The following is a 25,216-nucleotide window of genomic DNA, read 5'->3' on the forward strand; positions in this document are numbered from 1 at the left end:
AGTTCATAAATTTTTTATCGAAATTTGCTGATGTGTAATAACGAGAAATTCGACCGTTTGAAAGAATCAAAATTTAAGCTCTATACATTATACAATTCTAAATAAATTTATGGATATAACGTTTTTATTGTTTAATTATCGCAATATATATAATATAATTTATAATTTATATGGCTTTGAAATAATACTTGTAATTGTGCTTATTTAATAAATTAGAGTAAAATATTTGTACACCAAATGTTATTTTTATTAAATTTATAAGATTTAAATACTTTCAAAAGTTCTCTTAAAAAAGATAATTACAAAGTAAAGTACATTTATAATAAAAATACTAAATAAATTAAATATAATTTGGAAATTTTTAATAAATGTTGTAAAAGCTATTCATCTCGAAACTAGGATTTTTCGTACTTTTTGAAAAATAACGTATTGACTGAATCATGTAAAAATTTTATCTTACAATTTATAAATTGGAAAACTTTAAACCTCGATCATTCATACCTTTTTTATCTACATACATGTACAAGTAGGACGAATAATAACTTTAAGCTCTTGCGACAACGCATATTTAACTTTAATTTGTCTTGAAATGTTTTTACTTAGATTGTTCTTCTATTATACCATAATTATGAGTGTGATATATGGATCAGTCTATCTTTTATTGGTATTTAATATTATACGACTACATTAAAACTGAATCTATTTTTGAAATAATAGTAAATGTGCAATATTATAGACATCTTTACATTTAATAAAAATTTGTATTGAAATATAAAATCACTATTATTTATATAATGAGTATTTCAGTGTCACAGCTGAACTTTATTTTCTATAAATTTGCAATTTTATTAAAATAGAAGTATAAATGTTCCGTAAGCATTTTGTATTATATAAAAAATAAATACTATCATAACTCATAATTATAATTAAAGTTAAACAGAACTCATATATTATCTTGTTTATAAGTTTATTAAAATAACAAGTAATAATCAGAGAATTAGTTGTAATCTAAAGAATAAAAAATCAAAAAATAAAATTTGAGAAAGTACAGTTTGCTAAAATGTTTAACAAATATACTTTTTTATTATACTCGAATTTCAATACAAAGGAAATTCACTGAATAAAAATAATAATTTGTAAAAAGTTTATACATAATAATAATACAATCTTGAATTGAAATAAAAATAATTCTTATTGCGTTATTGTGAAAACAGAACATCCAAACGGATACTAGATATATATTTAAGTTAAAGTCCATTACTCCGTGAGACAGTAAATTCGTGCTTGAACAATAGTCACCGGCTTGTTGGAATTATGCTGTTGTTGCGTTGACATCGGTTGGTGTTGCTGCTGGTGCTCCCACCTCTTCTCATGGTTATGATGATGATTATTGTAATAATGTTGATGATGATAGTGATGAGAATGATGACGATGTTCGCGTTGGCATTCTTGCTGCTGGTTGTAATTGTGGTTATGATGATGATTACTACTGTATACATGTAGCTGCGGTTGCTGCTGCTGCTGCTGCTGCTGATGATGATGATGGTAATGATGATATTGTTGTTGGTTGTGGTACTGATAGTAGTGATGATGCTGTAACTGTTGAGTTGAAGTTCCTTGCTTGCGTCTCGGTCGTACCCTAGGTCACAAGGAGTGATACTCTCCGAGAACAAGACTGGCGCTATGGTAGCCCGCGTGGGAGTTCGACATACTCATGGTGCCCATACCCTGGTACGCAGCCATACCCATACTATTCATCGACATGCTATTCACTGTATGATTCACTCCTTGCATCGTTGATGGCATTATTGTAGAGGGGCCCATCGGGCTGAGGCCGCTCATAGATGAGGTGATTGCCCCCATCTGCATGGATGTTGTAGTATGTGGAAGAGGCTTTTGCAGTTCAGTCGAGCTCGACGAGCCTATGAGGTAATCCTGTCGGCAAAAAATAGTCTCGCTTCTATTTTATCCGTTTCATTAGCAAATATCTAAGATGAATCGTTCCGAAGTTACGAATATTTCCAGCTATAATTATTTTTATTTCTACTAAATTATATCAGTGCTTAAAAAATAAAAATATGCTCGAAGAAAACGTATTGCAAATGAACATAATTTTATAATCTAAATATATTTTTTAATTCAATATCGATTCACTTTTTCTTATTCATAACTCTAATTGCGTCATTGTCAATATACCAAGTTCAATTTCATTTTAACAAAAATACACCGCGAATAGCTAGATGAATGAAAAACTAAGTACTGACCTGCGAACTATAGTACTGCATATAGTCGAGTTGACTTTTCTGCTGAGAGCAGCTCGATTGTGATGGCAGTGACGCTGTTGGAGGAACGAGTCCGTGAACGGCAGCTGCTGCCTGCAGATGCTGTAGTTGATGATGGAGGTTACGCTTATCGTCACTGCTCTCATTGCTCGTATCATGATGATGCTGCTGCTGAGGTTGCATATGGTGGCCAGATTGTCCGAGGCCCTGGTGGTATGAGTGTGAGCTAGAAGATACAGATACTTGCACGGGCAGATGGTACATGCTTGAGGTCGGTTGTTGTTGATGATCCACCAGTTGATGTGATGAAGACTGTTGTTGCTGCTGTTGCTGGATAGCGCAAGAAGTTGAATGCTGCGACTGTTGACTGACAGATTGACGTTTCGTCTCATCACCGCTTTCATAGCTCGAGTCACCGGGATCGCCGCTATGACACTTGTCACCCTTTTGACCACTACAAACATCGAAACATTTGTTCAAGAATTAAACATTACCTTCTATTATTTACCAAACGCTATATCAGATAAGACATATCATACATTAAATAAATATTACAAAATAAATTCTATGTCTTTTTTAAATATTTCATTTTATAACTAAATTATTATATTAATACTAACTTAGTATTGATACTGCACTTGTCAATTAATTATAATATGTTATATACATTATGAGTGATATAAATAAGAGTAATTGAATTATTTTCAATTCATAGATTTCATTTTATATCTTATTCCAATTCGTATTAAAAAGTTAAGATAAATTGATTACTCTAAAAATGCTTATAAAGCATCTTTTTCTTTACCACAGAAAAATAACGCAAGTATGAAGGAGCTGAGGTGAGAAGAAGGAGATAATGATGACGTCGACGAATTGAACAAGTTATTATGTGAGTTTAACTTTCATAGAAAAGACAGAATATATAAATGACAGTCAAAAAATATTAAAAAGCAGCACAGATCGTTCAACAACGCCTAGGTCTTCGTAAATATAAACTCTATTTAATAGACCTACGTCATCATCAAACCTTTTCGCCATCTTCCTTTGAGGTGCATATAATTCTCTGACGCATCATTTTCTACCTTTCTTATTCATTCACGAGACACCTATAAACTTGTATTTCTAATCAGCAAATCACTGAATCTCGTATTAAAAGATGTTTCACTGCGAGTATAATAATCGCCTGCTGTCCAAATGGAATATTATTCGACAAATTAGGATTGCTATAAACTTGCGACAAATTGCCATGTATTAGATTAAGTAGTCGAAGGAACGATGAGAAATTTGAGGGACATCACGATGGGGGTCGAGTGCCATTCGATATTCACCAAAGAAAGATTAGTTAGCGATAGTCATTTTAATTATTATATTTCAAGGGGAAATTTGGCAATAAACTATTGAATGAGATCAACAATTCCATAGCATAACTGGTACATCAAATTTTAAAATATTTTAATTATTAATTACTTATATAAAAGTCAATGGAAAAGCCTATGTTCAACTGATGGAGTGAATTTTTAAATAAATAACAAATTTCTCTTAAAAAATATTTCAACGTATTTTTTTAAAATTAAATTGTAAAATTTGAAATATAATTTAACAGTCAATATCTTTGAGTTTTTTATTAATATATTTTTATAATTGATTATTATATATTTATATAATTATTATATAATTATTTATATAATTTATATAATTATTATAATTAATACATTTTTATTAATATATTAATAAAAAAGGAAAAAAATTTCCATAGAATTTTGAAAAGTTTTTTTATAAAATTTACAAGTGTTTACATGAACTGGGACTACAAGAAAAAGTGATTTAATTATTAAAAACAAATATTTTGCATTTCTTTTATAGAAATATAGATCAAAAATAAAACATGTATGCCATTCGTACATGTTACTCACTCACTTCTGAGCTCATTATAAAGAGAAAAACATTGATACATCTTTATCGGTATGCATAAATAGTTGTTTCTGTAAAAAGCCACTGAATCATTCAACTTTCGATAAGGAAGACCTCGTACGTTTGTGCATTGGCCTGTTTTCTGTAAATTAATCGGTTCCTCTCAAAGTCGATTTCTAAAATTGAATAAAAAGATAATATAATCTTGCTAAGAATGTCTATTATAATAGGAAAAGCATTTCCGAAGCTTGACTGCAAAAGCGTTATAAAAATGCCTGTCGTTGGCTTGTATCTCCGGGAACTTCAAAAATACTCATTTCAAATTTATAATTTAATCTCCAACTGGTTCATCTTTTCAAAAATTATATACAAGATAAATAATTCTCTCATTAATCGTTATACCGTACTTATTAATATTTCAGAATTTGAATATATTCCATTAAAATTATACAGGATACCTGTAAAGTTTAAAATTATTCCTCAAAAATTACCAACAAAAGAAAAAAATAAATTGTATTCTAAACTTTGGAAGTAAATTGTTCTCTCTCTCTCTCTCTCTCTCTCTCTCTCTCTCTCTCTCTCGCTCTCTTTGTATATATATACATATAATGAGTCTGTGTAAACAAAACGGTTTCAAGCAGCACAATATAGTAAAAACATTTTTCACAGGTAGGAAACATTTACTCTCGCTATGGCCGCTCATAAATCGCATTCGGTTAGCAGCGAATAAAACGAAAAAGATATGCATACGAAGATAGTGACCCTTGTTTTAAACTCCTTCACGGAGGCATCTGTCTGTAAAGTTATTTTTGCAAGACGTGATGTTACACAATCACGCGCTTACAGATTTAATTTACCAAGTTCATAAATCTTTACAAATTAATGAATATTATCTATAAAATAAGATGAAGAGATATATAGTTTGAACTTTTAATGATATGTCGGTATATCGAAAATATGAAATAATCATAATTTTTATTATATTTTAAATAGACTGTAATATTTAACTCTACGTTAACATCTTGATTTTACATAAACATTTTACCTACCAAGTTTAACAACGTGTTGAATTTAATTTGTTTGACAAAAACTGTAGCAATCATTTTCTAAAGTTCATATGAATTAAACAAATTTGGGTTGTATGTAATACACTAACTATATTAGTCAATGATGTCAAATTTTGTATTAGGAATTACTGTTATTAATTTACTTTATTTAACATTAATAGAAAATAAAATCTATCTTTAAATTAACGCACAAATTATCTTTCACTAATATAAGACTTAGATGCTTAATTTTTTTAATTAAGGAAGAAAAAGTCACTTACTTCATCAAAAAATATAAATTAATTAAAATTCCATGAATAACTTAATTTTTCCATTTTAACTTATACTCTTGATTATAACGAAATAACAATTATAAATATATACATTCAAATAAAAATGAAAATAAATAATTGACTAAATTAAAATTTTATTTAATTAAAAGAGAACTATTATAATTTGTAAATATGAAAGAATAATTTGTAATATGAAAAAGAATTTATTAAATTTTTCTTTTTTTTTTAGGAAACGATTAATTAATGTATTTATTAGAAATTGTAATAAAGTTTAAAAAAAACAACTAAATATCAAATTCAAACCTAAATTACAACGGCTTGAATATCCTATAAAACCATCTGATAATTATCAACCATTAAACAAATATAAACAAATTAAAAAGTTGCTAAACCAAATAGTCAACTCGTTACCAACAGTGTAATAGACAACGAATAAAAGAAATGCATGAATAGGTGACTTCGGACACCAGATATACAGAAAGTGATAGTGTGAGAGGGAGAGGGAGACGGAAAAAGAAACAGAGTACGTAAGGCATCAAACTGGTCCGCAACTTGATTAGCATAATTCCTAATTTAATTTCTCGATAAATTCAAAAGAGGCCACGCACACATTGTATGCAACCATAAAGCATTCGTTCTCGCAGCTTCGTCAGTGATACTATCGCTATGCGTGTTATTTTACCAATTCACGTCTAAGTTTATTGTCGACGATAAGATCGTTCTTGTGTGCTCGCACTCGACAAAAAGTTCTCGGATAGTTTTGCAAAAACACCTCTTCTCTAATGTTTTCTCTTATTCGCACTTACTATCTTTTTTTCCTCTTCTTCGTTTCCTTTTATTGGGCTTTTTGGAAATAGAACGTATAAACGCTAATTGTTAATACTTTTTACAAGTATTTAATTTATATATAAAATAGAGATTATTTAGGAAATTATTTTGTTGGTTAATTTACATTGAGAATAAACTTGTTGAAGTTTTTGTAAAAATTTTTAACATATATTATAAAGTGTAATTGTGTTTAAAAAATCCACTTGCCGTATTAAATTTTTTTTACAGACCAAATTCATTCACGTTTATGAATTCAATATTTATTCAATATTAAGAAGTGGTCTTGTATTTAATTTATCAAGCTTTTAAAGTTCATAACAATCACTATGCAATACTGAAATGCTATAGAGACAATTGTAAATGTAAGATAAGATTCAAATAGTTAGACAAAAAATTGATAGTCAGTTTATTTGGTATTGGAAAAGTCTAAGCTGAAAATAAGCATAAGTGCGAACGATAAACAGAACTATTAGAATTATGTCGATTTTATCAGACCGACTATCCATGTGAAAAAGACATAAAGCTTTCTCGTAGGATTTATTTACACAATTTGAAAAAAAATTTTTCCAGGAATTTCTCCACGGAGATACACGTGTGTGTTTATCAGTATAATAGAAATGAACTACTGAATATAAGCGATAAAGATTTGTGTAGATAATAGCCAATGAGTCACACAAATTCTAATCAAAGTAATGCTTAAGTAATATGTTTGAGCGCGTCCGTGATCGTTTAGAACTGATCCTTGGCGGTGATTTAGTATCTCGCGCGGCATAAATTTATTACCCGATGGTCAGAAGATAAGGCGAACCTGGGAAACACCTCCTACGGTTTACAGACCGAAAAGATATGCAGCGGGTGGCACTATCGACAACGAGGACAATGGCGACGATGAAAAGACAAATAATAGACTTGGAAGAAAATTTGTCAATTGAGAAAATATAATATTAAATAGATATATTTATACAAAATGTAGAGAATCTAAGTTCAATTATTTTCTTTTTCTTATCTGTTTTCGGTTAATCAAATTTATATAGCTATTCATTAACAAACTTTTTATTGTACTTTTTCTCATTTTGTAATATCACGCTAATTCAGTGAAAATATTATTATTAAATATGCTAGAACGTCAATATTTTCAAAAATATTAATAATAATTAATATTAATCTATAAAATAATACTGAGTGAAATTCAACATTTTATTTTCGTTTTTTTCACTATTTGTTTAAATCCATATGGTCAAAAGTAAAATTTAATTTTACATCGATGGATAGCTGTGATTACATTTATTTAGATATTTATATTTCCATAAATATATGTGGTTAAAGTCTCTTGTTCAATAAAAATGATCAATTCTTGTTAAAATCCTTCGTATCAGCTAAATAATTTCACAGCTGATTTTTTCAACATGGAAGCAAATGTTTGAATCATTTCGTGCAAAACTAAGTACTTAAATATTAAAGCTTGAGCTTGAAAATATTATTAGGTCGATCTAAAATGGCCATTATTAGCCGTGGAATTGTTCGATATACACGTGATTTATTATATAGAGATACTGAAGCGTTTCCTACTGTTTTAAGCATCGCCGAGTGTAAAAAAATTTAGTCACTAAGCCACCAGATTCTTTTCTCATCATTCTATATTAGAGATTGTTAATGACGTTACAATAATATTATTAGATATTGTATATGCTCACAAATAATTTGTCACCGAATGCATTGAAGTCACTTCATTTTTGTTAATCATTTTTATAGTTTGACGCTGAAACAATACTGTTTCAGAAGCGTTTCATATTAATAGAGATGAAAGTCATGGGTTGCATATGAGAAAAATTTAGTGTACCTATGATTATTAATCATATTTATTACTCTAATATTTTCAAAGTGCATTTCTACAATAATTTTAAATATACTGTAAGTACAGTATGAGTGCTTTCTGTTTATATGGATTTTTGGGAAAATGAAAAAAATATTCTATTTATTTCAAGAATTTAAATATCCTTTCAGGTTTTCAAAGGCAAAACACTAAAGAGTATTAAATTACATAGAGTAAGTTATATAGAATAAGAAATAAATTTTATCCTTATTAACCCATGTAATATTTAACATAACTTTTCCAAAATTCCAATTCCAATGAATCAATTAGAAAAAAAATTTGTCTTTTGTCTCAATAGTCAAAAAGTAAATATTATCAAACGAATGAGTTTTTCCGATAATGGATAAGAAGATAATATATTTTCAAAAATACATAGAAAAGTAGTAGAATTGCAAATTGAGAATAATCTGAAACAAAAATAGTTCATAAATCAATTTAACTTTTATTTCTCTGGCTCATATGCATTTTTTATGCATAGGTATTGCTGTCAGATGGTATTCCAAGAGAGTGAGGAAAAAGAGGACTAAGATAGGTATTCTCGAAGGGCCAGGGCAGCTGATTCTATAAGCAGATAGTGAAACTCTGTCCGTAGCCCTAAAATAACTGAGTAGTCGGCCTTCCGTGTACACATTGCACGTTCTTTTTTCAGCCTCCTTGTTTATAAGCTCCGATGATGTAGGCTCTTTATGGTCGGCTTGTTTGCTTCCCTTTCTCCTTAGTGCAGGTGCGAGAGAGCGCCACCGACAACCACATGGAAGAAACCAAAATCAAGTCCACACAAAAACAAATGATTATTCTAAAGATGCTTTATTGTTATAAAAAGATAAAAGCTAGTTAACTTAATTTTATATTTCATCTTTCACTCTTTTTACATTCGCCTATCTCTGAAATTTTATTATTAATTATATGAAAATCTAACATAACTTTTTAATAGAAGTTTTTAATAGGAAATAATTGTTTACGCTATTAAAAATTAAGTATTACTTTTACACTTGCAAATATTTATATTCATACTACATATGCGATTATTATTTAAATCATCTTTTTCAAATATTCTTTATCAAGTCCCTGATAAATTTACTTTTTCATTGTAATATAAATATTTTATGTCATTAAAAATAATAATTTAAAACAAATTACAAATTATTATTACTAAAGTATAAAAATTACGAAAAGATTTATTATATATAACTCATGAATATGTATGTAACTAAACTTAATTCAACAAATTTTATTGTAAATAAATTCACTAATACAAGATAAAGTTTTAGAAATTCGCATTATATATTACTAAATAATGAGAAAATAATTGTAAAAGATCACAATTCATGAAGTATTTTAGTAATTAAAACCATCATTCGAAAATAATTTGTAGATAGTTATTTACTATCATTTATAATAAGGATCTAATTAGATTAATACGCACTTCGTTGTACATACTGTTGTTTTTCCATTTGTAAAAGTAAATTAATATTTATATTGGTAATCGCATGAAATTTTGAAAATATTACTTGATATAAATAAATATAAAAGGGAACGAACACTACCCCGGTTCGATGTGAGAATGCAAGGTTAGAAGAGGGAAATTCACTTATCTGCATTGCAGAGTTAAAATAGAAACGAGTCAAAATATACAACATGAAGTTGGAAGGAGTTAGAATTCAGTCATTAGGACATGTAGGTACAGGTTACAAAGTCTTAAAATGCATTCAATGCTTTACAACTATTCATCTGGATTCCAAGTGCATCAGTAGTTTTTAAAGCAAGTACTTTTCTTCCTAAAAACTGAGATTTAAGAAGAAATCACTGATATATGCAAACACATAAAAATAACGTTTGAATAAATTCTTAAGCGTTAACACCTTTGTAAAATTTAATGAACGTAAGTGATTGAAAGTCTATGAAGAAGATAATATTGTTATATCAATATCTGCTGTTTAACTTTAACTTAATTTATATGCTTATATCATAATTTAATATAACTCCTGAATTTTTAATACATAACTAAGAGCTTATAAATATTCTTTGAGCCATTTTTAATAGACATAGTCCAATACTGTCTTTTTTAACCAATTAACCGGTCAGAAATTCAGTAATCGTCAAACAATAAATTTAATGTTTTTGGATTTATTTGCTACGGTCTAGTAAATGCAAGCAAGTATAAACCTTATAGTGCATAAAGCTACGGAACTTGACTATAGTAACTTTGTTTGTATTAATCATATATGTATTATAAGTGAAAAAGTAAATTATTTTGAATGTATTTCAGAATATTTGCCAAATTTACATTTAATAATAAACAAGTATTTTTATTTATGGAGATTCATACTCATATGTAATAAAAAACTCCCTTAATAGCAATAATAAACAATTAATATAACTATATAAAATACAATAGTCATTTTAATTTTCCTTTATCTTTTAATTTAACATTATTATTTTTTACATTTTATTATAAAAAGTGGAGTTCGACTTTATTTAGTCTAATCAATTAAAGGAATTCAAAAGAAATTTACGAATATAACATGGTTTCTCATATCTATTCAATAGTACAAATCAGTATTAATAATAGTTTTTATTTTAATCTAAGTTTTCATAAAGATTAAGTTAATTTCTCAGAGATTGACTAAATTAATATTTTTTAAGGTTTATGAAAAGAATAATCTTAAATACATAGAAATGTGTTAAAAATATGTTAAAAATAATTTAAATGATTTAAATAATATACATAGATATATATTCGAATGATCAATATTATCTCATATTTATAATATTTGCAGAAAAAAGATTTTGCACAAAAATATATAAGATCATTATTAAGATCTGTTTTTTGTAAAATATTTATGTTAAAAAAAGTATAAATTAATTTTTTTTTTATTTTTAAATATTAATATAATTTATATACATACTTTATTAATAAAAATACAATACAATCGTATTTGTATTGCTTTTATAAATATAAAATACAACTAATTTTCCAAAATGTATTTTTTCGGATCGAATCATCATTTTTAGCATCAGAGAAGATAAACGAGTACACGAAGGCGAAAAATAGTATCGAATGATATATATATATAGAAAGAGAGAGAGAGAAAGTAAATATTCATGACGCTGTTTCTTAGTATCAAGAGTCTCGATTCATTATGGGTCATTTATTTTCTACCTGCGTGATCCATAGCGGTGTACAAGTAAGACAGTCGATTATTGAATTTGTTGTAGGTTAAGAGATTTAGTTCGCATGAACGCGAATGCGTCTAAAAAAAGACAAACGGATTGCACGTAATACGATGAAAAGGAAAGAAAGGGAAAAAGCACATAATAATCTCACTTGCCATCCACAGAGATCCTTTCACTCTTAGGGTATCCTCTTCATCGCTTTGTACATTATTTTCTTTTATCGTAGCCCATTAGTCTATAAAAGAAGTGTCTGTGTAGGATTTTTAGTCAAAAATCGATCATAAGGACACCTTAATGAGAAAAAATTGAAATACCGTTTAGACGTACGTTTTCAATAACACGAAAAATATAAATACACTTAAATTTCAAGTTCATTGAATTTTTAGGTCTATAAAGAATTATAAAACGATGCATGTTATATCTTGTGAAAAATAATGCAGAAATGAGCTTTCCTCATTAAGAGTACATTTACCTTTTCTTCTTTCTAATACACATTAAATACCTATTGAAGAATTAGTAAAATCATTTAAAATTTCTAATTATTGATAAGTTCACTTTCAATCGTCACTATCAATAAATCCACTGAATTTATCCACGATTCTCTCACGATTTCGATTCTACCGCTTCTCCACGATAATATGATTCCAATTCACGATTAAACATTAGCTAATGTAAATAATATTGGATTAAATCGACCAACATAACATTACAAATAACGAATTAATGTGCTTTTCTAGAAAAAAGACAAAAAAATCGACAGTATCTAAAACTAATACATATCGAAAAGACATAAAATAACTGCTGGGTTGCAAATGAAGTGAACAAGCCAACAGAAAAGAAACAAGCGGCAAAAATTACGCTGCATATCCTAGTTATCCTATAATTACATATGTTTTATGTTTTGAAAGAATCACCAAAAGGAAAAGAGAAGTATTCTAACCGCAATATGTAAAACGGTACTCATAGATATTCCTACATATAGATGTATGACATTTTGATCGCTGAAGCCTAAAATAGCAATAAAAGCTGCACGCGTGTATTTTCCATTGTGGATAAGAATTATTTTCACCAGTACTGTTATTAAAATAAGAAATTATGGGTAATAATAGATAAGTAATAGATAAGTTTCGATCTATTAAAAAATATAAAGTCGCATTTACTTAAAAAAATAAGATAATGATTTAAACAATTGTTAATTATAGAAAAAAATTATATCTGTAATTTGATTAAAATAAAATATATATAATATTATTTAAATCTAAGTATAATATCAAATAACATTATAAAGCATAAATTTTATTTGACAAAAACTTATAATTTAAATTATCTTGAAATTGATACTGAGAGTACGATAAAAGAAACAAGCTATTGCTATATTTTTAAATGGATGCCAAAAATTATTCAAAAGTTAATTAACATAGTGAACCTTGTAACACCTTGTAATATTACTCTCATTTCTAATTGATTTTAACAACGAAATATTACTAAATTAATCGCCATTATTAAATTATATATTTATGACATTTTTATAGTATATAAAGCAATTACATGTAATATTATATAGATAAAAATTTTGCATTATTATTAATTACTTTCTCTTATCATTAATTTTTATTTATTTATAATAAAAAAAATTAATTTGTACCGATTATCATTTTTTTACCAGTAATACTCTAATAATGTAATGGTTGATAAATAGTAAATAATAATATATTATTTAAAATTTCATACATTATTTTTATATAAAGGTTTATTAAAATAATATTTACATTATTTTACAATAATACAAAATAGGAATTTGTTGTATAAATTATGTCAAAATTTATAACTTTTAAAATTATAACAGTACTTATATGAAACTTTTAATTCTAAAATTATTATTTTACACTTTGTTTTAAGTATTCTAATTAATTCATTATAATAATTATGAGAACACTTCCTTTGATATATTTATTATAAAAGATTTGTCACGAACTAATTAATATTTCAATCATACTACTAGTAGGCTACAGAGTGTTTTCATTATCCTATTTGTCACAATATGAGTTTGATTAATGTATTTAAACTTATAATATTATACGGATTAAGACTAATAAAATTATATTATAAAATTGTTTATTTTACTTATTTTAATTTATGGACTTTGTGAATATTAATTAACTTTATTTGCTGAATTAATCTGCAATGAAAGCTGTATTACAATAAATTAATCGAAACTACTTTTCTAAACCCTGTTTTCTTTTTGGCATTCATTGAGTGAGTTGTACTTTCATTTATATCTATATAGACATGAGTAATAACAAACACTATACGAAATAATACAAATTTTATTCTAAAAGTTTTTCGTTTTACGAAGAGAATAAAAAGAATGATCCTAAATCGAGAGCAAACCATTGTGTGCCATTACATGGAATTGTTAAGCCAGACAACCTTAGAAATACTTAATTACCATTGATATTTATGGTTCTATTATGTAACCCGAACTTAAATACAGCAACATAAGAAAACTACGTGAAAGAGGGTAAGAGTATGGGAAAGTTTGATCTATATATTTACACATGTTATATATTAAGTAAATATAAAAACTATTTAAACAGCACTAACTTCAATAACATATTCATACATACACACAATTAATATCAGTTCAACAAATTAATAATTTATTAATAATTATATTTTCTGATCTACCATAAAAGTGAATAATACCTTATTTTATTTGTTTATAATAAATACTTTAATAGAAAAATATTCAATTTAAATTTCATAGCCTAGCATCTCAAAATAATTTATATAAAAAATGTTCTCTTTCAGAAAAATAGATTGATAGCTAAATCTAATTTTACAAAGAGAAGTAAACATAATTAAGAAAAATCTATTCTATTGAAAATCTATAAAATTATTTACGTACTAAATTAAATCTACTGATTTTAGATGATAGTTTTACTTTTAGTTTTAATTTAAAATATTCAACATGTAATGCGACTGTATGTCAAGAATACAATTAATATACTTTTATAATATTACAATCATTTATATTAATATTTGATATAAATTATAGGAAGTAATGATTTACTATTATAATATTAAATTTAATCGGACAAATATAAATTTAACAACGAAAATATAATTGCAAAGTATTTAACTCTATATTATACCCGTTGTTTGCCGTTTGAAAACCGAATCACAATTAAAATTAAGATTCGTAGTAAATCTATTAGCAATTAAGTATATTACAAAGCTTGTATTTTTTATATCAAATGTTCCACAAATTCAAATATATCTTTTTTCGTCTAAATATGTAACTTGGTAACTAAAATTGAAAGCAGGAAGAAAAGTGAGAGTAAAAGTTCTTGACATAGAGAAAAATTTTGTTGGCCCAACTTGAATAACTATCAAATAGAAGCCGTGAATAGTAGCATCAGCAGCAGTCCTAGTTCTTCTCGAAAAAAATCAGAGCTTGAATTAAATAGGAATCCTACTGCCACTGGTGTACGAATGCTGGCTCTAAAAAAACTCTTATAGGATCAAAGAATTTTGTACTCGAAAGAGCGATTAGAGACACGTTTATTCGTCAGAAGAGTATATACTCACGCCGATGGAGGCGGGGGCACCGACGCACGCACGCGCGTTCCGAGAATGCGTGCATGAATGAAAAGACCCCCTGTCCCCACCCCAACTAACAGCCCGCGAACGAGGAGTTCGTTTCTTTCTCTCGGCGGCCCTCGCACAAAAAGGGGCCAGCATTAAACTGGAGGGAGAGAATAGCACTGATTGTACAAGAAAGGCTGAGGACTGAGGAAAAAAGTACAAGGAGTCTAGAGAAGTGCGAGGCTCATTGGGCACTATCACTACTGTATGAACACCCGTATGCATATAGACCATATGGGCATAACCCTCAACAACCTGTCAAGATTTCACAGGATCTACTTCCCTCTGTCTACGCCCTTCTTCACAAGCTTTAGAAATGGAGCCTTCTTCGGTATGGTTCTTTTTCTCTTTCTTTCTCTCTTACTTTGCTTGTTTTTTTTTCGACAATGTTTTTATGCCTTAGAGCCAAAAATGGCTGCACTAACAACGATGACTGCGCACTGAAAGTTTTATTTCGTTAGTCATATTTTTTTATTTCTTTGTACTTAAAAATGCGGTATTTATGCTATGTTTTTATTAATTTGCATCTCACATTCACAGAATTTTTTTTATATAATATATTTCAATATCTTATTAAAGTATTACCACTTTTGTTATTAATTAAAACACAAAGGACATAAGATAATGAAAATTATTCATTCCTATTCAAGATAGTAAGACTGGATAATTGAATTTGAATAAAAAGAACTAAACTATTGCATTGATTGTTAAGCAGCAGCAGAAATGTGAAACAGCATTGTGAACTATCGTTTTTAATTTCTACTAAATCAACATCATTGGCGGGCAATCAGTTAATGGCATAATATGTACTGAAATAACTTGTATTATTTTCGCGTTTCGTTCTTTTATTATTTTACATTGAATTAGGCAATTCATACAGAAATAATTATGTATAATTGGTTAACACTCGTATCTGATATTATAAGCATCCAAATTTATTTAGTTACACAGTATTTTGTTATTACACAATGTATTTATACAAGAACGGAAACACCATTGAAGATAATTTGGACAATATTAATTAATACACAAATATTAAATTTGCTTTACAAAGTTTCTACGTATAAAAATAATAGAATGAAAATTTTAAATTAAAAAATCTAAAACATTAAGTTAACAAAATAAAAACTGTATAAAAACAATATTTTTTACTTTGTCCATATATCGATTAAAATTTTTTCTAATCATATATATTCACAAGTGAAATAAGTAATTTTTTATTAAAAATTGAAATCCAAAAATAATAAAAATAATTCAGTAGAATTTGCTAGCCAATGTTTTTTTTCGTTAATCAAAAAAATTTAACAGTAAAAAGAATAGAAGAATCAAGGTTAGTACCGCCATCATGCATTTGAAAAGATGTAGACATGATGGCTCTCGTGGCATTGAGAGTACGTAAATGATTAAGAAACGGAGGGTAAAATGGAGCACCACCCGTTACTGTTTTGATTCTCTTAGGCAGTTTCATACAGTCAATATTAGCGAAGCCATTTCCTCGACAACTTTTTTTCGTTTAACCCCTCGACGGACATTGCTTCATTTCTGGGAATCCCACAAGTTTACGCCCCTTTGAGGGAAAAACTGAAAGATAGATATTTTCAGCTGCTATGTCGTAAAACTCTTCGCTATATTCTCCTTACTGTACGATTTTTGTGCACAAATATATATAGAAGTGATATGCTAGATAATTTTGTGCAAATATTAAATAATGCTTTTTGACAGTAAAAAATTATTTTCTAACAACTCTAAAAAATAATTAAGAAAATTTATAGAAATACACAGTTTACCTTATTAGAAATACAATGCATAACCATTAAGTTAGTTTAGTCTTTTTTAATTGCCTCTATATTGACACATATATGATATTTATTAAATATATATAACTTGTAGTCCATAATAAAAAATAATTTATTTATCTAATTTTAGTTTATTTTTTTAATGTGTGCAAATTCCTTTTAAAATATTTAGTTGACTCACAAAATGCTAAGTTAATTTTTAATCATCATTTATTATAATTAATTAAATAAATATTCAAACGAATAACTTCACATCTTTTATTTAAAGTACTTTTTTAAATATATAATTACGATATCTATATTCGTAGAATGTATCAATTAAATAGCATACGTAGGTTGATTTGATAAGAGTTTTCAATAAACAAACTCATCGTAACAAAATGCGTGTAGATGTTTCGTCTCCCCGTAATCTTCAGTTTTACAACGACAAAAAGATCACAGAGAAACATGAATGATAAAAACAGCGAATGCAAATTCCACGTATAACAGCTGGGCTTGTACAAGTTATCATTTCTACGGGAGGAACGTTCGCTCAAATGCTTTCAGTTTAGATCTGACGTCATCGCTAATGTTTGGTGTTCAGCGCAAAATGAACTACCATTAATTATACTTTCTGCTTTATTTAAGCTGATTTTAATTATTTTAGGCAAAAATAATAAAAATTATAAATATAATTTAATCAAAATCTGATAAAACTTTTAATATTTAATGATTTTGATTTATATGGTCACATTAATTTTTTATCCCATAAATGCTTTGCAATATGACTTTTTTTAACGAATTTTTTACGAATACATTTGTTATACTTACTAAACTATTGTTATTTTTCAATTTTACTAAAGTCAGTAAACAATTAATCAATTAATTCCAGTAAAATAACGAATGGTACTACGTGGCTTAAATAAAAACTTATACTAATGATTAACATTTGGAATATGCATAAAATACGAATACTAATTAAGTAAATTAATATAATTAGTACGTCATGACCAAAGTTTAAAAATTTTACATCTTAATTTTTTGTCGAACATCCATATATATATCTTCTTAAAGTGAATAAACATTATTTAATATAAATCTATTTTAAATTTTAAATCTAGAGTAGAAAGAAAATTTGAAAATAAAAATATCATATCACGATTTTTATAAATTGCTTTATGTCTATAATTTGATAAAATCTCAGATATTTCGTTCTAACAATGCAGGGCTGAGCATCTATATTCAGACATGAAAGTTACAGTGAGGAGGAAACTTGCTTGTATGTGACTTAATTATGAGTGGAATGAACTGTTCCGTCAATGAATTGAATGTGAATCTGTTAAGGGTATTTTGTTTGTATAAGATAGAAAATTAAGATACTCGAAACAACTGGAGAGAAATGATAAACGACAAAACGCATCATTGTTGCATTTCAAGTTCTATTGCAAAAACTAGCTGCAGTAACCATACTGATTTTTCTTATTCTATCTTATAGAATACTGAGCAGAAAATACTTAATAATGGATTTCACTATATAAAGAGGTAGAGCGTAAATTCATTGTACCTTGTTCGTAGTACTCTTTCGTTTTTCTTATGATCCAATAACCATTGTTTAATCAAATATTAGTATCTTTTAAATATATAATATTTATAATGAAGTTATTGAAACTTTTTGGACTAAATTATTAATAACGTAAATAAATAAACAATATTTGTTTATTAATATGCAAATCTATTCTTTTATTGTGAGAATGTACATCAGCATAAATAACTCGGCAATCTAGCTTGAAATTCTATCAGTTTATATAAAAGTACGTTCAATGAATATTTTATATTTGAATAAAATTTTTAAAACTATTTTATATTAATATAAAAAAACATATTTATACAATTATGTTTCTACATATGCAAATACAAGCTAAAGGCTTATATAAGAAATAATAAACTTATCTCAAAATTAATATCCATTCAAATATATGAAATATGTTGAAAGTACGAACAGTAATAGCGATCTTATAACTTTTTTTACATTTTCTATTTTCTCTCTTACGCGTTTTACCATGGACAACTTATCATGGCTTGCCGAGAAATGTAAATAATTATTAGAAAAAATTGGTAACTGCCGAATCTGAAATTTACTGAGTGTAATTAAAAAATGTTTTGCCGGAGCTAATAAATTAAAAATTTTAATGTTTTACTTTTAAACGTGTGTTATTAAAACAAATATTTGATTCACTATAACTTGATACATTTTCAATGACAAAATCAAATCAATTCTAGTAAAAAAATAAGTTATTATTATTAAAACACAGTTAAATCATTGCACCATAATAATTAAAAATCTTTTAATTATTACAATAATTGAGAAATAACTACTAAATATTTATTAAATTAATAATAATCTATTTGAAAATAATATAATGAGAACAAAATTATGGAAATAGAGAATATGTATTTTTAATTAATGTAGTTTTTATCATATTTTCTCTCTTTCACCGCCCCTCTTCTCTATATACATCTGTATATAAATTTTCTTAATTATTGTATAATATACTCGATTTTTATATCCATGGAGATAAACTTTTGAAATTTAAAAATAATTTTAAACTCTTCAATATTATAAATTAATGAAATTATATGAATAAAAAAATTATATTTTTCAATGAATAATAGTACAATTAAATGGATAGTTTATATTTAAGATATATTTATATTTAATTTTTTTTATTGTATTATTTTCAAATAGATTATAATTAATTAATAAAATAATTTTAACATTTAGCTACAATTTTTTATAACATATAAAATGCTTATAAATTGATAGATTATATTTATATATTAGATAAAAACAATATACAAAATAATTTATGTTATATATATATATTTCAATGTAAATTAAAATCGCTAATTTTTATTGTTATAATATAATATTTGATAAGAAAAGTTTTATAAATATTTTTAAATTTAAATAAATTTTCACTCACAGTATTTGTAAGATTGGAATTTAAAAACAATATCGTAAATAATTATGTTGCAAAAATCATATTTATTGAGAAATAATTTTACATGATACACCTCCTATATTAATAATACTTATAAGGAAAATGATCTTGAAGAAAGGTACTTATATAATGTAAAAGTTTTGAAAGGTACCATAAAAAATATTCGTTAATGTTACATTGATTACACAAAAATGTAAGCACATACTTATTTTCACCATCTTTGGATTTCTTAACTCCCATTTCTATCTCGCTTATTTCACTCTCTGCTTTTGCATATCAAAACGCCCAGAATGACGCCTCCATCCCAAGGGTACAATACCGCACATTACTTTTCATACATAAATACATGCATATATACATATATACTTATAGAAATGATAATATTTTCAAATGGTAAAGAAATTATTATATTTACAAATGGAAAAGAAATGATAATATTTTCAAATATTAAAATGTTCTTGACAAAGACTTTTGAATTGTTATATAATTTTAGCAACAATTGAATAGTAAAAATGACAAGAATATTGCAATTCTTTGTTTATTTCAATTAATCAAAACATTTAAAATAATCATATAGATTATCATAAAAAAACTTTAAGTTGTTTATATTCGAAAACCTTTTGTATTAAAAAATCTTATTGTAAAGTGTAATTTGTAGTTTCTAAAAATAATTATATAATATTTTTATTTTAAAGTTACTATACAAATATATTGATATAAAACAAATTATAATTTTAATTATACAACTTTAATTATACAAATTATAATTATATTTTTATTGTTTTTATCAATAGGTAGAACATAAAATTTGTTTAAATTTGTATTACCAATATATTAAAAGGATTAAAAAATAGTACTTCAATTACTTAGTGTTTTACTTCATTTACTTAGTGTTGTTTAACTATATTAAAATTTTTAATAAATATAATGTAAATAGTTATTCAAATATATGTATTTTATTATTATTTTAAGTAATTATGTTCTTTTGTTCTTTGAGATACTATATTTGCATTAAAGACTAAAAAAATTTTCAAATATTTGAATATTAATGTAAAATGATTAATGAACTAAACAACTGTATATAATAAAATTTAAAATAATTACTTTGTAGGATGTAATATACCAAAATTAATTGAGAATTCAATATTGGCAAACTATTATAAGGTTTTCTTTTAAAAGGATTCCCTGTAATTAATATTCTACCCAACAATCGATCAAGTTATCAGTCGACCCCTGCAATTCAAACGTGTTTATGTTTTATCGATACACTTTAAGCTAGTATTTTAGTAGTTCTTCTAATGATTCATCGGGCAGGGCCGACTCTAATCACTTTTCCTCAGTAAACAGTGCGCATTGCAGTTATAGCTTATCCAGACTATTATCAAATACGTAGATTATTTATTATTTGCGCATATAAAATAATCGATTTTATAATACATTATAGAATTCTATAATTAGTTAAGTTAATATAAAGATAAAAATTGTAAATTAAATTTGCATAAGGAAGATATATTTTTTTATTTTACAAAAACTTCGATATACTAATAATCATTAACCGATAAAATATTAAATTTTTTAATCTACCTACAGTACCAAAAATGTAGTAAAGAAAAAATTAAAAAATGTTTTTGATTGGTGTTAAAATAATTACCCATGTTTTTAGAAATAGTGATACATATAATGTTAATATAGACAAAAAGCAGTCAATAAAAAGCATTTCGAGGAAATAGCGAACTAGCAACTAAAAAGACGACAGAGAATGAAAAAAGTAACTGACAGCAGAAGACACGATCCTTAGCTAACGTTCGACTTCAATGTCTATGGGAATACACACAGAAGCCATAAAGAAATACGATATCTTCTCTGTTGCATGAGTCAAGCGCGTTTGCTGTATGTTTCTTTGCCTCGATGGTGCTTCCCACTTCCTCCTCAACCACGTGCACACTGTCTGGTCACCGTACCTGATGACGGTGTTGATAACGAGGACGGTAATCACGTGACGACTAAGTTCAATCTAACAAATACCAATAGAATGCTAACCATGTGTTCAACAAAAAAAAGTATATAGATACATAAATAACAATTTTCAAATTTTAAAACGAGATTAAAAAATTATGAATATTACGGTTTCTTTATATAGTTCCTAGCATGTTTATTCCACATATTTAGCTATCAAATAATTTTTTTTGGATAAATTAATTGAGGCCTTATCCTTATCTAAAATATTTTACTATGTAACCGTTCATAATCTGTTTAATTTAATTATAATTTAAATTAATTTAAATAAAATAAACAAAAATAATGAAAAATAATTATTACATATATATTATATTTTTATAATATGATTTAATATATTTATAATATAATGATACATAGTTTTCAAATATATTACTCATACCTAACATAATTATTTTAAAACATATTATTGTTTTAAATTTCAATTCATAATGATTAATATTAAGACTTGCTTTTATATTAAAAAAAACGCTAAAACAGACAAATAAATTATGAAATCACACTAATTAATGTGCAATTATAACATAAAATTAAACTAAAATGAAATTTATAGTTAAATGTGTAACTATCAAATATATTTAATATTATATGTATATAATGTAATATATAAGTAAATATAGAATTAAATAAAATTCTATAACGAAGGCATAAAATTTATATAATTTACGATTAATTTAATTTACGATGGATTATACGATAAATATATTTTTAATATCTAAAGAAAGGTATATTGTTGGTCGTGTAAGAAACGCGATACATTATGTTATGAGTTAAACACGCTAACTCACTGTTAGATCTAAAATCAGATCTGGAGCAACGACCTTATTAATAACACGAACCCTACGTATATAGATGTTTGCTCTCTCACAAAGTCAAAACGAGTACTATTCATGCTGTCTTCTCCCTTACAATAAAATTATTGACAGTTGCTAAGTTTCTTCCACATGAAATTTTTAATATTTTAGATATTACTCGTTTAGTTAATAATCCACATTTATTATTGCCACTATTTTCACTAAAATAAGGTTTAAAACATTAAATGTTAAATAAATATCGATTGGTACAATATAGTCCATTTTCTTATTCAAAATACCAAAATTAACGTTAAAAATGAAATTACTGACGAAACGAAAGTAAGTTGAATTAATCAAGGACTCGAAAAAAATCAAAATGTCTAACCAGTTGCTTTTGTCTTTAATTCAATTTATTATTAATATGACTTTTAAAATGTATTTTTAAATTATTCTTTAACTATTAAGACATAAAATTGTTCTTTACTAACAGTAAAATCGAACTTTCCAGGTCCTTTTTTAAACGTACTTTAGTACATTATTTTTCTTTGTGTTACATACTTTAGTCTTTTAATATCGTAACTTTATAATGCTAGATTTTGAAAAAAACAAATTTTGAATATTTATATTTTTCTTTAATCGATGAAAAAATTTTCTTTGAAATAAACAAGCAACTTTAGATTGAATGTTTTAATTTTGTTTTAGATCTTCAGTAGAGATGTTTCTCATCAATGTTGTATTTCTTTAAATGACTATAAATATGTGACCGGAATATATAAAATAAAATTACTAATGAGAATAAAATAAATAATGTACTGATTATTTTATTATTCTATTAAAATGTTAACATTTAATTTAATTTATTTCATTAAAATGGAAATTTATATGATGTTTTTTAGAATTATGAATATGTAAATAACAAACCTGTTATTTACACGGAATTTTGAAGAATATGAAGGACAAGTTTATTTTATGTTTTTGACTAAACTATATATTTTTTATTCTATGGTTCAATTAATTTTATCATACAACTCAAAACTATTATTGCAAATTAAAATTATAAACATAAATATTGAATTTAAAATACGTGGATATATTTTTGGAATGTCATTTATAAATTACATTATTGCTATATTACTGTATCTTTAGAAGTTTACGTCAGAAAGATGTTATAAATTAACAAAAAGTAAGTGATTTACAATATGAGAATCTTAAATAAATATTTTTCTATTATATGGACAAACTTATCATTGTTATATTTTTTAAGAATTATTAGATATTTTCAATGTTTGTCATGAGAAATTAATTGCTTATTGTGAGTGAAGGGATTATTTATTTTTATTATTAAGAATTCCTTCTGTATAATACTCAGCCATAAAAAGGAGTTTTTTCTGGAAACTCTCAACCAATATTGAACCTGAAACGTTGAACAAACTCCTACTGTAGTTATACAGCTATTATTTGCTTCCGAAAATATTTAATGTCTACCTCGAAGTTTTCTGTTTCTCAGTCGAAGAAAGATCTACTTAAATTCTCAACCACGCTGATTTCTCGAGTCAAGAGCCAGGAATTTGTGTGACATGTGATGACTACATTATTGTGTTTTTAAATACCATTTCCACGTCAACCTTTCGACCCACCTTCGTAATAAATACGCGTCTTTATGAATATCAACCCTGTCGCTTCAAAATGTTACTTTTTCTCTTTCTTTTAAAATCACATTTTAGATAAATGCTTTGAAAAGGAAACTTCTGGCTAAGTACTGATTCCAATCTAATAAAAATCTTTATAAAACTGAAGATTAAAATGAAGAAAAACATTTATTTAATGTAAGTATATTATTGTTTTTATTAGTTTTTATCCAATGAATCAGATTTTAAATAGTTTAAAATTTTTATTTATTGGTATTTTTTAAGAAATTATATCATTTTTAAACCAGTAACAATTATAAATTTATTATTTTAAAGTATTTTAATCAAAATATTCTATTCATTATTGATTAAACCCACTCTAATTCGTTTCAAAATTGTTTATGCATTTATCTTAAAAATAAATAAGTTGATTTTAGAATTTTATTACTTAATTTATATCAATGTCGAATATTAACATCGAAATACAATTAAATGAATATATATTTTCATCACTCTTGCACACATCCAGTATGTCAAAATTGTTGTAATACTGGTTACTTTTTTACTTTCAAACTAATCTATAAATTAGGACAAGTTGCAATAAAATAGGCTTGTTACAATTGGACATCCATGAATTGATGCATAAAATTATATATACTTACTTGTGCTCAGAAGCTCGGTCTCGCTGCCGGCGATTCTTGAACCAATTGCTTACTTGTGTGGTGGTCAGTCCGGTAGTTTCGGCAAGCTCCTGCTTTTCTCGTGGCGACGGATACGGATTTGCTTCATACCATTTTCTTAAAACTAACCTCGATTTTTCTTTGAAACAGTACGATGTCTCCTCGCCGTCCCAAATTGTTCGCGGAAGAGGGAATTTGCGCCGTACCCGATACTTGCCTGCAATTAAAACAAAACAATTGATTATTTAGCAACTATTAAATTG

The 25,216-nt window shown here is 26.3% G+C and overlaps 1 protein-coding gene across 1 annotated transcript in view; it reads right to left on the reverse strand.

Annotated features, from left to right (window-relative positions):
- Positions 1–1,523: 1,523 nt before the first annotated feature.
- Positions 1,524–25,216, reverse strand: part of so (SIX homeobox 1 protein sine oculis) — a 29,739-nt gene continuing 6,046 nt past the window's right edge. The window contains exons 3-5 of the mRNA XM_011505283.1: positions 24,936–25,170; positions 2,265–2,736; positions 1,524–1,935 (exon numbers count right to left, since the gene is read on the reverse strand). Coding sequence (XP_011503585.1) covers positions 1,645–1,935; positions 2,265–2,736; positions 24,936–25,170 — 998 coding nt within the window. The 3' untranslated portion in view covers positions 1,524–1,644. The remainder of the gene's footprint in view (positions 1,936–2,264; positions 2,737–24,935; positions 25,171–25,216) is intronic.

The sequence above is a fragment of the Ceratosolen solmsi genome, unplaced genomic scaffold, assembly GCF_000503995.2.
Source record: "Ceratosolen solmsi marchali unplaced genomic scaffold, CerSol_1.0 scaffold87, whole genome shotgun sequence".
Taxonomy (NCBI): domain Eukaryota; kingdom Metazoa; phylum Arthropoda; class Insecta; order Hymenoptera; family Agaonidae; genus Ceratosolen; species Ceratosolen solmsi.